The sequence below is a fragment of the Lepisma saccharinum genome, chromosome 28 (assembly GCF_977018435.1).
Source record: "Lepisma saccharinum chromosome 28, izLepSacc3.1, whole genome shotgun sequence".
In the NCBI taxonomy this organism is placed as follows: Eukaryota; Metazoa; Arthropoda; class Insecta; order Zygentoma; family Lepismatidae; genus Lepisma; species Lepisma saccharinum.
This window is the reverse complement of record NC_139256.1, coordinates 15,692,711-15,709,326: the sequence shown is the minus strand read 5'-3', so window position 1 is coordinate 15,709,326 and position 16,616 is coordinate 15,692,711. Positions and strand designations below refer to the sequence as shown.

General features: G+C 37.8%; 1 protein-coding gene across 3 annotated transcripts in view; it reads left to right on the top strand.

Annotated features, from left to right (window-relative positions):
• Window positions 1–16,616, top strand: part of LOC145981023 (uncharacterized) — a 105,348-nt gene that overhangs the window by 38,847 nt on the left and 49,885 nt on the right. For all 3 annotated transcript variants that reach the window (XM_083114122.1, XM_083114121.1, XM_083114120.1), the window contains one exon: window positions 8,754–8,933. In XM_083114122.1, the coding sequence (XP_082970248.1) occupies window positions 8,754–8,933 (180 nt within the window). The remainder of the gene's footprint in view (window positions 1–8,753; window positions 8,934–16,616) is intronic.

Below are 16,616 nucleotides of genomic sequence, written 5' to 3'. Positions count from 1 at the left end.
CAGTTCAAATAACGCAACATCAAAAAAATGTACATAAAGCAACTGACTAAACGCGGCACACAAACAAACTCACGTTTGCACTTTGTCAGCATAACACAAAAACAGTTTACTTTCATCTGAACTACTACTTCTTCCTTTTCTTCTTCTTCTTTGTTGCAACTGAAAATCGTGACTAAATAAAAGGTTGTTTCTTCAATAGCAAAACATATGTTTCACCAACAAAAAATGTATTATTCTTACTTCAGATGTTCGCAGACGTAATATTATGCCCAACATAGAATAAGCTATAGTGACCAAGGGTGTAATATTACGTCGAACACAGGGAAGGGGTTAAAGTCCACTTTATGCTCAGACTAATCAGGACTTGAGCTACAGTTCAAAGTAGGTTTCAAACCACTTCACCATGTGGTTTCACTGGGAATCTGACCCAAGACCTTAATGCAGAAAAGAGATGGGGATTTGAACATTCAGCAACGAATGCAAATCGATTCCGGTAATAGGAATTGTGGAATTCAGGAATTTGGTAGTGATTCCAAGGTTCAAGATTTGGCCAACAAATTCTTGATTTGAATTCAGGTTATTCAGATTTTGATAATGTATAGTTGGATTTGACCATTGATCACTAAAATAGCACTCTGTTGTTAACACCAGCATCTAGAGAGATTCTGCCATCTTTTCAGTTTGAGTGGTAGGTACAGTGCTATCCTTTTGTATTTCCGGACGTAGGGGAGGGAAACTCTCCTTCCAGACAGGTAGGACGTTGTTCGCTGGGTACGAGCCAAGTAACGTCTGTGTTGAAAGGTTTCATCCACCTGACGCTCGTGAAATAGCAGGCGAACTACATTTGCAGAACCGGTTTCTCGTGCTGAATGGGGGGAGGGGGAGAGATAGATGGAGGTATACAGCGAAATAAACACCTGCGTGTTTGTTACTTTTAATGGCAGCACTGAAAAATGCACATGTATATTTGAAGAGCAGGAAGGCTTTAGATCGTGAGTTTGAATCCTCTGAAAAACACATTTTGATGCTATGTCAGCTTATATGCCTTGATAGTTCATTGGTATAGCACAAAGGAAAATCAAAATATTTCGTGTTGAGAAAGGAATCTTTAATGACTGCTCAATCCAGTTATTATTACAAGTATTTGCTAAGAGAAGAGGAAGGAAGCTGTAACAGGAATTTGACCCTCCAGTAGACTTGCCAACTTCAAAAAAATAAAATTCCGGGAGATTTCTTTGCAGCTTTTGAACGCTTTAGATTAAAATGTTATGGAAGATTAATGCCCTGAATGTTAGCTGTGGACTTTCTATTGCAGGGTGCGAAATCATATAAGACTGTTGGGGGTGGGGGAGAAAGATCTTAATCTACAAACGCCCCTCCCCACAAACATACATATAATTTATACGATATACATATTCATAATGTTATTAAAAGTAAAAATAAATTACTAACTTAAAAATGTATTATTAATTATCCATAAATAAATAAATTTGTTATTGTTAAATATCAGATATTATAAAGTAGCAAACTACGTCCTTTACTAATTGGTTAAAGATGTTAATAAATTATGAAATAGTTGAAGTGGTTTTATTATGTGTAAGTTTTTATTAAGTTTTTGCTTTATGTTCATATAAATCAATTAGATTTCATAGTTATTATTGTTTTGCATTCTTGTTTTACTTTTATTGTGTGTATTGAAGTAGAATTGTTAATGATCTCTTGAGAGAGAAAAAACATTGAACACTCACAACTACACTAATTTGTGTATGTATTCGATATTATTCTTAGCACAGTATAGTTCAAATTAAAAGTAATTGCTTATCTCTTGTTTGTTGTAACAAAAACTCTCCCCGCCCCCGAAAATGTTTGGTGGGGGAAATACCCCGTCCCCCAGGATTTTGAAACCTGTTTTATTGGGAATACAAAATTTTATCAAAGCAACAGAGCAACCACAATTTGTAACTAAACAGATCAAAATTAATATACTCTACAGTCTTACACGTATAGGGCCTCTACATTCCTTTTCAAACTGACTCTTTTAACCAATCGAAATAACTATTCCACGCATTATTGAATTGCATTGTAGTAATACTTTCTTTTCTTTTCTCACGATCTGAAACTGGTAATGACAAGAACTGATAACCACACTGTGCAATAACGAACTAAATCTGAATAAAGAACCAAAATTGGGTGCAGGGAAATAAGGAAGTCTCGAGACAATGCCTTTCTCTTCGTTTTCTGCCCGACCCTGTGGCCGAGTGGTGAAAAGTGTAAAAGTGAGAAAAAGAGTGAATGGTGGGGGATACCTCCGTGTAGGGGGTATTTCCTTTAAAAAAAAAAAAAAAAAAAAAAAAAAAAGTGGTTAGCACATCGCGCTGCGACGCCAAGGGTCCCGGTTCGAATTCCGGTCGGGTTTGGTTGTTTGTGAATGTCCATTCATCAATTTCATCATTTCATCACTCATCCCCATCTTCGCAAATTAGCCAAGAGGCACAAAACGCGAAGTAAAACAAACTAAATCAAATCAAATCTTCGTTTTCTGCACCTGTGGTGTAAACGCTTTGGGGCAACAATATGTTTAAATTTTCTATCTCTCCTTCATCTCACTCAGATAAATATGGACTAATTTTTCATGAACCTTCGAAATAATATTTTGAAGTTTAATTGTTTCTTTTGCAATAACAAGTCTCTTAACTCTGTTAGTGAATACCAATTGAAAAAAGAAAAATGATAATAATGAAAATGTAATAATACTCAATCTTGTCATGCCGGGAGAAAACAAAATTTGTCCTGGAGACCGGGAGAGTGAGTTCGGTCCCAGGAGACTCTCGGTCATTCCGAGAGGGTTGACAAGCCTAGTTTCAAGTCAACTTTGTGCACAAATAGGCTAATCGAGGCTAGACGTCGGAGCCCCTTTGTTTTGTTACACTGGGGAGGACCTAGCTGCAACATGTGAACCGCATGTCAACTTCCATTATTTACCGCGTATATTTTATTATAAATAGTTAAAACAGTTGGGAAAATATACATTAAACGTGTGTATAATCAAAACCCATCAACGCCAAGGGTCCCGGGTTCGAATCCCGGTCGGGCTTGGTTGTTTGTGAATGTCCATTCATCAATTTCATCATTTCATCACTCATCCCCATCTTCGCAAATTAGCCAAGAGGCACAAAACGCGAAGTAAAATAAACTAAACTAAATCAAATCAAATCAAAACCCATCTACAATAAGATAATCCAACAGCCACAGCAACTTTGTTGGAGGCGAAATACAAAAAATAGTTTATTACATTGCGCAAGTCTACGTGGACAATATTTCCATTTTGAAATTGTAATGTAGGCAACTGTTTATCTACACTTGACAGTAAGTTTATTGCTGAGAACTAATATGGAAACAGCTTTCTCGAGCAACGTATCTTCGCCATCGTAGAGCTACATTAAAAAAAGTAATAATGTGTTGATTTTGTTTAATGCTCCAATTAAGAAATTTTGGCGAGGAACATTAATTTTGCGAACACGATAACACTAAGACTGAGCGGAAATTGTCATAGCTGCTAGATACTTCAAATGGTCGGTTGCGTATTGTGAATGAGAGAAATCAGTTGCAGTGTTTCACGACGCCAGAATTTAAACCTACTGCAACAAAATGTTAGCTCATACGTTTGGCGTGCATGGGAGTCGTCATGAATTTTATTAGAGGTGGTGAGTCCATGACATAAAATGTAATGATGTAATTTATAATAATAATAAATATCATTATAACTAATAAACTATCATTTTATTATATTTATTAATATTATTTAAAACTTTTAAAAAGTAAAATGCTCCATTTGCTTTGCATCACGCCATGATAAAGGCGCACAGGGAGTGTGGAGTTAGGGCCCCACACTTTCTTGATCCCGGCCTAAGGTGTGGGTGATGTGAACAGCACCACGCCGCTGGCTGCCTTTACCTCACAGAGTTTCCTCCAGGTGTCCACTTTATACGACGCTAGGTAAGTGCCGGAGCCGATTGAACAGGTGGAATAAATCCCGGTTCACCACCGCCGGGATCATACCCGGGTCTCTCGCATGGTAGTTAGACGCCCTAATGACTGAGCTATTATTATTATTGCCTTCGGACAAACTTCTATTCGAGCCACTACACGAATGAAAATCCGTTATATTTAATACACTGAAATGCGTAGTTATTTTATTTTGTAATTAACTTTTACGCAGCTAGTTTAACAAAAATCTTTGAAACTAAAAGCAAAATTTTAATCATATATTTGTGCTTTGTAACTTGTTACATCAAAATCTTCATAATTCAATTTTTTAAAACTCGTGGATCCATGTAGAACTTGCATTAAGTAGTAGAATATGAAAACATGAAGTTTTGATCTGGTTCATGTATTTTATACTTTCATTACTCTGGTGGCATATTTATTTCGTTTATCGGTTACAATATTAACTAGCTTTTATTTTGATTTAAAATGTCATTTTCCAAGGTAGTTGCAGAAACCGGTTTGCTCCCCACCCCCTCTCCAGATGCCCATGTGTTAGATGCACCCAAGATATCTTTTCCAATGGACCCTTTGCCATGTTTTACAAGAGACCGGGAGTGGAAGTGTTTATTATAAGACGATAATGTAGGTTTATATTTGTTAGTGTATTTAAATATAGAATGAACACTTTTCTGTAGTCTGTAATTTAGTCCATAAATTACAATCTTATTTATTAGCACTATAACCTATTTATTCTATTCACAAATGCTTCTCACTCTGTCTTTCCTGTTTCACTCATGAGTAAAATTACGAACATAATATTATAAAGCAAATACAAAATCAACACAGTACAAATAGAGTGAAACATGTTTTTGTCATCAAGTTTCTTTTTTTTTGTATTGTTCCTATTTTTTCCCGTATTCACCAAATAATTATTACAGATTATTCTACAAACTACTATTTCAGTTAAGTCACACCCTTTACATAGAAAATTACAATTGCAACAGGAACTTTTCTTTGCTTTCTACACTAATATTGTGCATTATTTAATAATGTGTCCACCATCCGTCACAATCTATAACCTCATTAAGTCTCTTAGGAACAGACTGAACTAGTCTCTGACAAATTCGTGGTCGGTTTTGAACGGTCTTCCACACGTCCTGAACATGGGCAACCAACTCTTCTCTTCTCTGTTCTTGCCGTGGTTCCCACTCCCTTACAACCATCGACCAGATGTGCTCGATAGGATTTAGGTCAGGTGATTTTGGTGGCCATTGTAAAGTTGAAATTTCCTGGTGACTTAAAAGCCAATGCTTGGTTACATGAGATGTGTGGACACTGCTATTGTCGTGTACAAAATTAATGATGGGCATCTCCTCAACTGGGTATACTGTACGGACAGTAGGAAGCATACATTCTTCTAACACTGAAACGTACTCCTGTGAATTCATTCTGGGAGAAATTTCTATCAATTCACCCATAGTTGCACTGCTCATCCAGGCCCAAAATGCAGCACTCACCCTTCCACTTCTTTTCTGCGCCAAAACATGTTGTTGAACGTAACGAGTATTTTTTGGTCGCCACACCGTAAGTTGACCAAGTTGATCTGAACTGAACACCTTTTCGTCACTCCATATAACTGTGTCCCAGAATTCTGCAGGTTTACTCATATATTCCAGAGCAAATCCAATTCTTTCATTTCTGTGATAGGTTGTCAACATTTCTTTCCTTGCTGGCTTTCGGCTGTGAATACCTGCCGAATGAAGACGCCTCCGGACAGTTGATGCTGCGCATGGCAGGTTCAGATCTTGACAAATTTTTGATGCTGGTAGAAATGGGTTCATTCTATTCATATTTAATATTTCCGCATCTTGTTCCATGGTGGTTTTTCGTTTCGGGCCTGATTTTCTGTGAGTTTTTAAACCATCTTCACCCTCCTCTTCATATCTTTTAATCCAATATTTAACACAAGATGGGTCTCTGCCAACAGCCATAGCGATATCTTCTACTGACCGGCCACATTCCGATCATTCGACCCCTTGTCACCTCACTTGTATACGGCATCACTTAGAAGTAACAAAGATCTCTTCAATATTGGTGTATTATTATTATTAATATTAATGTAATTTTTCATTCATACAATCCGTCCTAATAGATAGGGGCAAAGTACAGTATTTTGTATGAGTCACCGACTTACGTAAGGCTACAATTTTATATTAATAACAAGTTCACGTCAAAAGAGAGGTTGGTTCCAATAGGTTGAGGATATTCTGACCCTTCATACTTTCCCCTGGGATTGTCTAGTTTTACTTTTCTCCGATAGTGGCGCCACTGTATGTCGACTGCTACATTTGAACCAACGATTTATATAAAGATAGCTAAAGAGCACGAATACATTAGCTAAATATATAGAAGTTAACGCAATTTACAATATATAAATACTTGCGAAGTATAGAAGTGTTTAAAACATTCATATTCATTATTTTTCACCCACCACTGTAAACTAATTTATGACTCGGCATGTTAGTTTAGGGCACATTTACTCTGTGACACGGTGTCTTACGTAATGTAAGAGCACAGAAAAGTTGCCTACTACAGTGGTTCCCTCCCCAGGAGATCAATTTCAGATAAGGGGGTGGAAATATAGTCTGATGATATTGAGATGTTTATATTCTTCCCCGGGAGAATAGCATTGTTAATAATATCGAAAATATTAACAAAACTGTAGCTTAGATCTTCATGAATAAAAATTCACTACCATTATCTTAGCTACGTTTTCAGTTCATTGTTTTGACTTATGAAATAATGCAAATCAACAAATTCATATCCAATCACCTAACACAGACTTGTTTCATTATTTTAGTAAATCGATCGTATCCCCTTTTCGTTTGTGTGTGTGTGTTTTGCAGCAATCACTACTTTTGTAGTCCTTTTGGAAACACAATTACTTAAGAGTGAAGTTATAATTTCAAATTGTTTTACCAGTTTGAATAATTTCTCGATCCTTCTCCTCAAAACACTGCTCAAATCGAAATAAATCTTTCGAATAAAGAAATATTTTCAGGTGGGCATATATCAAGAATACTAGGTAAATATTCTGTGTTAGTGTAATTCTAATTTCTCAAAAATTAATAGATTGGTTGGGAGTTGGGGGGGCGAAGATTTGAAATTGAGAAACTCACTATTGTCTAATTCGTATGTGGACGAAAATTAAGGGGAAAACTAAAATACAAGTAAATGTATCATTTTCATGATTTTTTTACACGCCAGCCAGTTTTATAAATATACACATATATGCCATACGGATAGGTGATCTAGTGTGTTCATTGGTTGACGCATTTTCAAACAATTACTCACCCTAATCACCGTGATTGATTAAAAATGACAGAGAGCGGCGCTAAATACCAAAAATGCGTTATAAAAAACTTCAAGCGTCTATGAGTTTCAAAACTCGCGAAACCTGGCCAGTTGTGCTACGACACTCACTATTTCGCAGTCACTTCTAAATTTTTAATCAGAAAGGAAATCGAAAGTGCTCTAAATGTAGTATCTGTATTCGATTATGGGCTCTCAAGTATATGTTTTTTACCAAAATGTGCAGGCGTCACGGGCCGTTCATGTGAATCATTGCTTACTTTCTCTCCTGGCAACCATAGCCAGGAGCTTGAGCTGCCTGTGCGATATGACGTAACAGGCAGGTAGAACCACCTGACCAGGCTCGTCCTTAGCGACATCCACACAGCTGTCTGGAGAAGGAGAAGGAGAAGAAGCTTCACTCCCCGCCTTCCGGCAGTTTAAATAAATCCCACTGTACTTCCCAAAAGAATGATTGCCAGTGAACAAGATTCAGAGTTGAAGTTTAGCCTGAGGGTGTGTGTTACCTTATGTTTGTTCTTTTATTGTTTCATGCAATAATCATCAGTCATCTCATTGTCATGACTTAGTAGAGTCACCCTCCATGGTAGAGTGGTTAGCACAGCATGCTATGATGCCCGAGGTCCTGGGTATGAATCCCAGCGTGGGCATGAGTGTTCCTTGTATGTGTCTTCAGCACATCCTCACTCATCTTTGCGATTAGCCAAAAGTGGCAGAAGTGTGAAGTAAAATAAACCAAATCAATCAGTGATTTACGTAGAGATTTAGAAAAGGGATATTCATTAACAAACTTAAAATACCTTGGTTTACATACGGGTTTACTTAACCAAACATCTGATCAATATTCTCATTCGGTGAACTTTCACCAAGTATGTAGTCATGTACACTTCTGGGTTGTAAGGATACAAATTACTTTCAACAGAATCGTTACAACGTCCAAGTGATATCAAGTAGGTGATATATCGTCATGAAGATTTGGTGATATATATATTGTGTTGGCAATATACTGTCATGATATTTTGGCAATATATATATATAGTGTCAGTGATATATCATCACAATGTTTTGGCAATATATTGTCACGATATATTAGCAATGTATATCATGTCAGCAATATATCGTCACGATATTTGGCGATATATATCATGGAGACAATATATCACCGATATCATGATACAGAGAAAGATAATGTATCGTCTGATGATATTTTCTTGATGATATATCGCGATATCAAATTTCCAATATCGTCCATCCCTAGGTACAACTTAAAAGTGTCAGTGACTGTACCACTGATGAATATTGTATTTGATATCAAATTTTAGAAAGGCAAAGTTGAGTCTATAAAAAAGTTTACGTTGCTGTGTTGAAATTAATAATATTACATTTTTTTTCAGCCTTCTTTGATCGTTCTCTTCATGAACGGAGTTTTTGAAGAGCCAACAAGGAATTCTCTGGTAACAGCCACACCCTTGAGATCTTTCACCAGGGTCTTTGTCATCCTTCCCTGTGAAAATACTTACAAAATTGTTAATGAAGAGCTGTTTGTATCAAATGCTACAAATGGGCAAGTTATGGTAAGTTAATAAATTAAATATTCCCTTTTTTTTCATGCATTTCAAAATGTTTATATGGTAATGGTATAAACTTGATCCTGATGACTGTATTCTTATTGTCTTTTTATGATAATAGCATAAAAATATCTGATACCTCAGAAAGTATGGAATGAACTCTTACTCACCTGTCGTTGTTCAACCTGCTGCTGTTAAACAACAGCCTTACCACCCTGTGACTTTAGGGTACAAGGGATAGTTTCGCACCAGGTGGGCATTTATTTCAGTAACATTGAAATTGAACTGCTATTGAAAGAAACAATGCCCCATGTTGGAAGTGGAAGCAGTTTTCAAGTTGATTAAGCCAGATACGATCTGTGAAAAAGATGATGAATAAGTATTTTCAGAATCCCATATATTCCCTGTGGAGAGGCAACTTCAAGTTATGTCTAATCAAATGGATATTTTGACTTTTCCAACTGCAAATGAAATCTTGAGCCTGTTCTTTTTCCAGTCATATGTTTGTCTATGCCATCAGAAGTTTTATATTCCCAAGAAAACAAGTACACTGCCTTCAAAAAGTTAGCACGCAATGCAAATTTTCGAAAACGTATTTGAATTTGTGTGGCTGAAAATCGCTGCGGATGTAGATGTCAGATTTTATGTGTAGCTTCCTTTTTGTAAGTAGAGAGTGAATCATCTAGGTGATTTCGTGCAAGAATTATCACACTTTCGTTGAAGATGCCAGCAGTCTGAAGGGTTTGAGGTGCATTTAAAAGCTGATACGAAGTGTTGATAACTTTTGTAGCATTATATTTGATAATATTTGTGTTTCTATGGTTGAAGGAAGACGAATAACAGATAGTGAGCGCTGGTGTGCTGTCGGACACATTCAAACAGGACAGTCAATCAAAGATGTTGCTATTTTCTTTGGCATTTATCATTCGGTAATTTCTGGATTATGGAAACAATTCCAAACAAGTTGAACAGTTGTCCAGAGACTTGTGCCTGGTCGTCCAAGGGTTACCGCCCTCTCTAATGATCGATATATTGCTATAGTAGCCAAGCGAAATCGATGAGCAACCTCCACAACTGTTAACATCCATGGTTGCAGCGGCACTTGGTAAGACAATATCTGCCAGTACTGTGAGCCGAAAGCTCCACATGAAGGGATTGTATGCCCAAGTACCACGTGTTTGTGTTGCACTAACCGTCAAAACAGAGGGGCAAGATTAAAGTGGTGTCGTCAACATGCCAATCGGACTGTCTCAGATTAGTGCACTACAATGTCCTGTTCACGGACGAGTCCCGATTTGCCCTAGAATCAGATGATAAGCGTGTAAGGGTGTGGAGAGAACGAGGTGCATGCAATCAGGCCAAGAACATCATCGAACATCATGCATTCAGAGGTGGCAGTGTCATGGTGTGGGCTGGAATTTCAATGGGATATCACACCAAGCTGCAAATCTTTAAAGGTGGTTCTGTGACGGATGTGCGGTATCGGGATGAAGTCCTAGACCCCATTGTGAGACTCTACGCTGCAACAGTTGGTCCTGATCTCCTCCTTATGGATCGACGATAATGCCAGACCCCATCGAGCCAACATCGTTGACGAGTACCTGGAAAGTGAGGTCATTTCTCATATGGAGTGGCCGGTATACTCCCCCGACCTTAATCCCATTGAAAACCTTTGGGATGCCCTCAGGCATGCTGTCTCTACACGTTTACCTCCTCCAGCCAGTCTCGGAGAGTTGGAAACTGCCCTAATGGAGGAATGGCCATTGCTCGCATCTGCGATGGTTGATCACCTCATTGAAAGCATGGAAAATCGTTGTAAAGTTTGTGTGAATGTCTGGGATGGTCACATACCGTATAACTGTAAGTTTTGTTTGGTTTGTTTGCCTTTAAACATCATTATGTCAATGACCCAAATGTGACGTCATCATGTAACTTACGAAAAGTAAATATTTTTTCATCTTTGTACACAGTTCTTGTTTTTGTTAATGCGTAAACACATTTGCTACCTTCATGTACAATTTTATGTTAATCAAAGGTTTACTTTTCAATTTTTGTTGATTTTACCATCGCGTGCTTAACTTTTGGAAGCGTGTTTAAAATAATACTTGCATGAGCGTAATGCTAAGATTTCTCCATCTTCTACAATCATCCAGCGGACAGGCCTCTCTCACCCCAGCTTGCCACGACGAAAGATCAGTGGGGGAGGAGCAGTTTAGGGTCCTCGTGTGTGGCTGGATACAAACTGTTCTCCTTGCCTTTAAACTAGCGACACTAGTGCTAGAAATATGCTGATGGATCAGTGATGTGTGCTGTATTCTTTTATGATCAAATTTCTGTTGATGGACAGAACACAATTGACTATGACATTCTCGTCCACCTTCTGCCAACTAGGGACTTGCAGAATGTTTTTCGTTGTTGCCTTCTTGACACTTGGCAGGAAGAGTGGGATATGGTAACGAGGAACAAGCTCCATGCTATTAAGCCCACCATAGGTGCATGGTGTTCCCCATCCCGTCCCTCTCGTCGAGAAGAGGTTCTCCTCACTCAACTGTGTAGACAGCCATCCAACGTATGGTCACTTGCTGCATGGGGCTGAACCCTCCATTGTGTTATTATTTTAAGTATTCGGTAGGGATGTGACGAAGCTGAAAATTTACCGATGCCGATGTACTCACCAATAATTTTTGGAACCGATACCGATGCTAATATTTAACCGATTCCGATACATAAGATTATTAAACAGAAATGGGATGTCAAAAATAAATTTGCTATGTACATTTATACATATATATTCTCAAGAGATGCAAATGTACATTTGCATCTACAAAATGTTATGTGAACCTTTAAGAAGAACATGGATTCTCAAGAGATTTAACATTAGTACACAAGCAGTTCTTTGAAATGCAAAATGAATTCCTGTTCTGCCAGATTCAACTTCAGAAACATGAGGTTTGGAAGCACTTCAGGAAGTAACCTACTTCTTCTCTTACCTCAAATCTGTTCAGCAACACTGAACACTCAATCACTGAATACTGATGCAGCAGGTATGCACAAGTATTTTCTCAGCACTTGCTTCAGGTTTGAATATTCATTTTTGAATTTCCAATACAACAGCAATTCCTGGTTCAGCAATGTACTGTTTTATTTGCGATTTATAGTTAGGTTGATCCTCTGAATGAGAGTTTGCAATAATTTTATTACAAAAACTCTACAATGATGAAGAATCATAACCTAATTTATAAAATATCTTACAAAACTAGAATATAAAACTTATTAGAAGATAAAAACTCTAGTATAATCTGTACCGGTTTAAATGTGCCAATGTGTCAATTTCTGCCAATTTTCATACATCTGTAATCGGCTTCGGCACATCCCTAGAATTCGACATATTCTGTTGAATGTACAGAGTTTGCTTTCCTCAGGCAGACTTTTAATTTTCCGAAATGTTTGTCATCCCTGTTGGGGAATAGGTCTTGATATACTTCATCTATAGTTTGTATTTAGGAGGGTGTAAGGGTCCAATTAGAGCTAAAATTACCATAAATTGGGTGAAGTGTGGATAAATCACTGTTCTACTCCACTGCTGCTACATGATCATCAGCTGATAGCTAAATTGGGTAACTCTCACTTCACAGCACCCACACATGTGTTCACGTGTGATACAGGGGTTGCCAGATGATTCATAACGGCGGAGCACATTTTCACAAATAAACTAGATTAACCAAAAGTAGCAGAACTTTTTTTCCATGTTGGTTTCACAATACTCTAAAGTATCGTTGTAGGAAAACATTAGAAATCATAGTGGGAAATAGTGGCGAAAGCTATGTTTACTCAAGATAACTTTTATATTTTCAAGTCAAGAATTTAAACATTATATTTTATTTTATTTCAAATTTATGTTATTTTATCTGTACATTAGTGAGAAGTTGTGAGTTTTTATTTTTATTTAATTTTATTGTCCAGTGAAAAAATTATTGTTACAAGAAGTTTTAAAAATAAGTACAAAATGTAGTGTCAAAATTCCGTGCTCACGAACCACCATTTTGCTGATCGAAAACAAGAACGAATAATCAATTTAGAGAGAAATTTCCTTGGCACTTTTATGTCCCATTTAGTTGTTTAGAGAACTGTTCATCTTTTATTCCCTTACTAAAAAGCCAAAATTGTAATTTTCGCCAACTTTTTTGGCAATCTAGATCACTGTGCATTGGTGTGAGTGATCCTGAGTTTGATTCCTGATGTGAGCTCCAAATTGGTTGGCGCTACTTGAAAGCAATAGCAACAAACTCCAGTCTTGAAAGTCAGAAAACAAGTTCTGCATCACACAATTTAGTTTAGTTTAGTTTTTTTTTTTTTTTTTTTTAGTAGTTCATGAGCATTCATTAATAGTACTAGAAAGGCGGAAAACCTCTAAGATTTCAAAATTTACAAGTACAAGAGCTAATTTAATCGGTTAATTTCATAACGTATATTCACTGTGCGATCCGCGAGAGACAAAAGACAGACGATAGATTCGGGAGTTGAATGGCTTCGTCTACGCGGCTGGTCCAGGGATACGTGCCTCCAGGTTACGTTGCGGAGCAATAGGATAGGTGAACCTAACCTACTCACCCACTTTGGGCTTGATTGAACCTACGAAACTACCCTGCTATGCAACCTGGACGCACCCATCCCCGTGCAGCTCTACGCTGTCCTCCAGTGACCATTAACATGGAGGATGTCCCCAGTAGACCAGCATTCATTCCGAGGAATGATTGCTGGTTTATCATAGGGACTTTCAGCCTAGTTATTCCGGAGCGAGAGGTACGCTTCCCGGACTTACCCGCCCAAATATGAATTGATAAATCAAGATGTTGGAAAGACACATTTAATATTCGGGGTATTATTACATTTAACTATATACAAGCACTGCACAAACTTATAGGTTTGATTTTACATATGGAACCAACAAATGGGTAACAAAAACATGGTACTTACATATTCTGCATTCACCTCATCACACCTGGGCCTTGCCACACACACACACTTGTCACTCCAACTATAAATGGGGGGTTTCAATGAATTTGCACTAAAAATATAGCGTTATCTTAATGCATATGGGTATTGGCTTGCACATGAACTGTTTCAGGGAGCTGTAAGACAAAGGATGGGTCGAATAACCATGGATGTCTTTGGATACAAAACATCATGGTTTCCTGAAGGCTCATTGTCCTCACCATGTGGTTTTGAAGATTTCAGAATTTTCATGGATATTAGTTCCATGCACTTTAAGGCACTTTAAGTGCTGTAATTCGTTCATATTATACACTACTGGACTATTTCCAAGCACTTAGTAGATATTTCACATGTTGGAGTCCAATGGCTACTCCATTGTCCTCTCTCCACTGGCCTACTCAGGCCCAACAACTTGGAGCGATGTGAACTGTACTAAATCTCAACACAAAGTGGAATCAAGATGGCTTCCTCTCATGTTAAAAGCTATCTCAGACTCATTGTCTGGTAGCCACGCCCATGAGGCCATCTGATTGGTTCACAGCACCTTGGGTTACTTGCCTTCATCAAGTACCTTGAGAAGCCCAATAGATGGCAGTCTAGTCAGGGCTAGTTCCACTGACTCTCACCAGATGGCTCTGGTGCTGTGAGACCGATTGTCTTTTGTCCAAAAACATCGATTTTTTGATGTTTTTGTGGTTTGTTTGCACATATAATTGTGACTTGGAGTTATTTTCAGGGAAAGCAAGTTAATTTGTGCTTGCACAAATGTTATCCTGAAAATATCTGTATTAATAAAAAATTTGCATGAAAAGTAACATGTGCTCTCTGAATTCTACCTATCAACAAAAGGTAGTTTTTTTTGATAACCAATGAATTTTGGTCTGGGGCTTATTAATTACTTAATATTTTGATGTTATATCATACTTGTACTAATTAGGCCTAATTTCTGTTAATCTTAACATATCTGGGAATGTCTATTCCTATTAATTCTACCTGAATTGAATTGGCCTTGTACTTTGGTTGGAGTGGAGTGCTGCCTGTATGTATTGGGGATGTATACCCAACCTTTGGTTGGTTATACATATCCCGGGCCCTCGGGAAAAGAAAAAGGATACGTGAAGCGGATCATTTTTCTTTACCCTTTACTACACTATACCCAAATACATACACAAAATATTTATATACACACTGAATTGTTATGACCACGCTGGTCCGAAAAGAACATATACATGAAAGAAAATAAATTTGCAATTATTCTTGCCCGTCACTTGGATATATGTTTGAGATACTGTTCTGTTTGATATATCGAATGATTTCCTAGACGGTATATACATGGATAATATAACACACACTTAAAAGTTTTCAATAAATGATTTTAGTTATTCATGTTATGTCTACTTTTTGTCGCACTGAATACAGTTTTTGTATTCGAACTGAACTGCTTAGTAGTTTTTAGGTACGTATCTAATGTCTCTGCCCCTCATTCAATTGAGGGTGCAGTACCTTCAAAAAATGTTCACCATACACCTTGGTATGTTGTCCACATTTGATCACCTCACAATTGTTCTTCAATATCTCCTTAGGTGGAGATCGCTGTCACCTGGCTTTGTGCACTTTGCGTTGCCATCAAATGTTTTTGTTGCTCGATTGGCCGAGCAATGCTTCGACCTGGCTGCCCATTGGGATTGTGTACAATCTGTGGAATGCACTCATTTTGTGAAGTCTGTAGGATTGTCATGGTGGTTCGTTTCTGGATGTCAATGTTCGATTACGAACCCCTGACACACTCCCTGCTTCCCCATATTGCTGGAACGCTGAAAAGATTGTCTCTAGTTCCTGGTATAATATGCTTGGGGGTCTGCTGCTGCCTATGATGCCATGCACTTTTGTGTGTTTGCTCCGGGGTTTCGTGGTGACACTGAGGGGGAGTTGGAGTGATGTACTCACTGGCCCCACTTCACACGCAGGCTTTGACCTTACCCTTGTTGGTTTTTGGGTTGTTCCTCATAAACAACCCTATATGTTTGGGGGTGCTCCCATATTTCTATTACTGCTAACCCTGGTTTGGTCGAACCCAACCCATCGGCAGTGCAAATACCCAATGATTGCTAAACAATATTTTGCTTGATTGGTAGTGAGTGATCTAGCATAGATTTGCACTCATAGGGAAATAAATCTCTATATGATGGTTGGACTCACTTTTGTGTCCAACAAAGAAATGGCCCTGGTCGACAATAATGAAATTACCCTTTATACCACAATGAAATTGCCTTGGCATATAATACTGAAATAATACTTTTGTATACAACAATGAAATAGGCTTTTGTATACAACAATGAAATAATACTTTTGTACACAACAATGAAATAGGCTTTTGTATACAACAATGAAATTGACTTTTGCATACAATGATAAAATAATCCCTTACACGATCTTGACATAAATTTTTCTACCCTATGTACAAATGGGCGAATGTCACAGACCAGACAGAACCTCATCCACAAAACCTCTGACCTTTAACATATATTAATACTAGTGTTCAAAAAATGTGTAGCATTTTCTCCTCATCTTGTACCTGTTGTACACTCCTATCCGTGCGTCTTACCCTGGATGCGCTAGAGGGATACCAATACCTCTTATGCGACTAATACTATAGCGCAGGAGCCATACCGTCGCGTACTTCTCTCCTAGGTC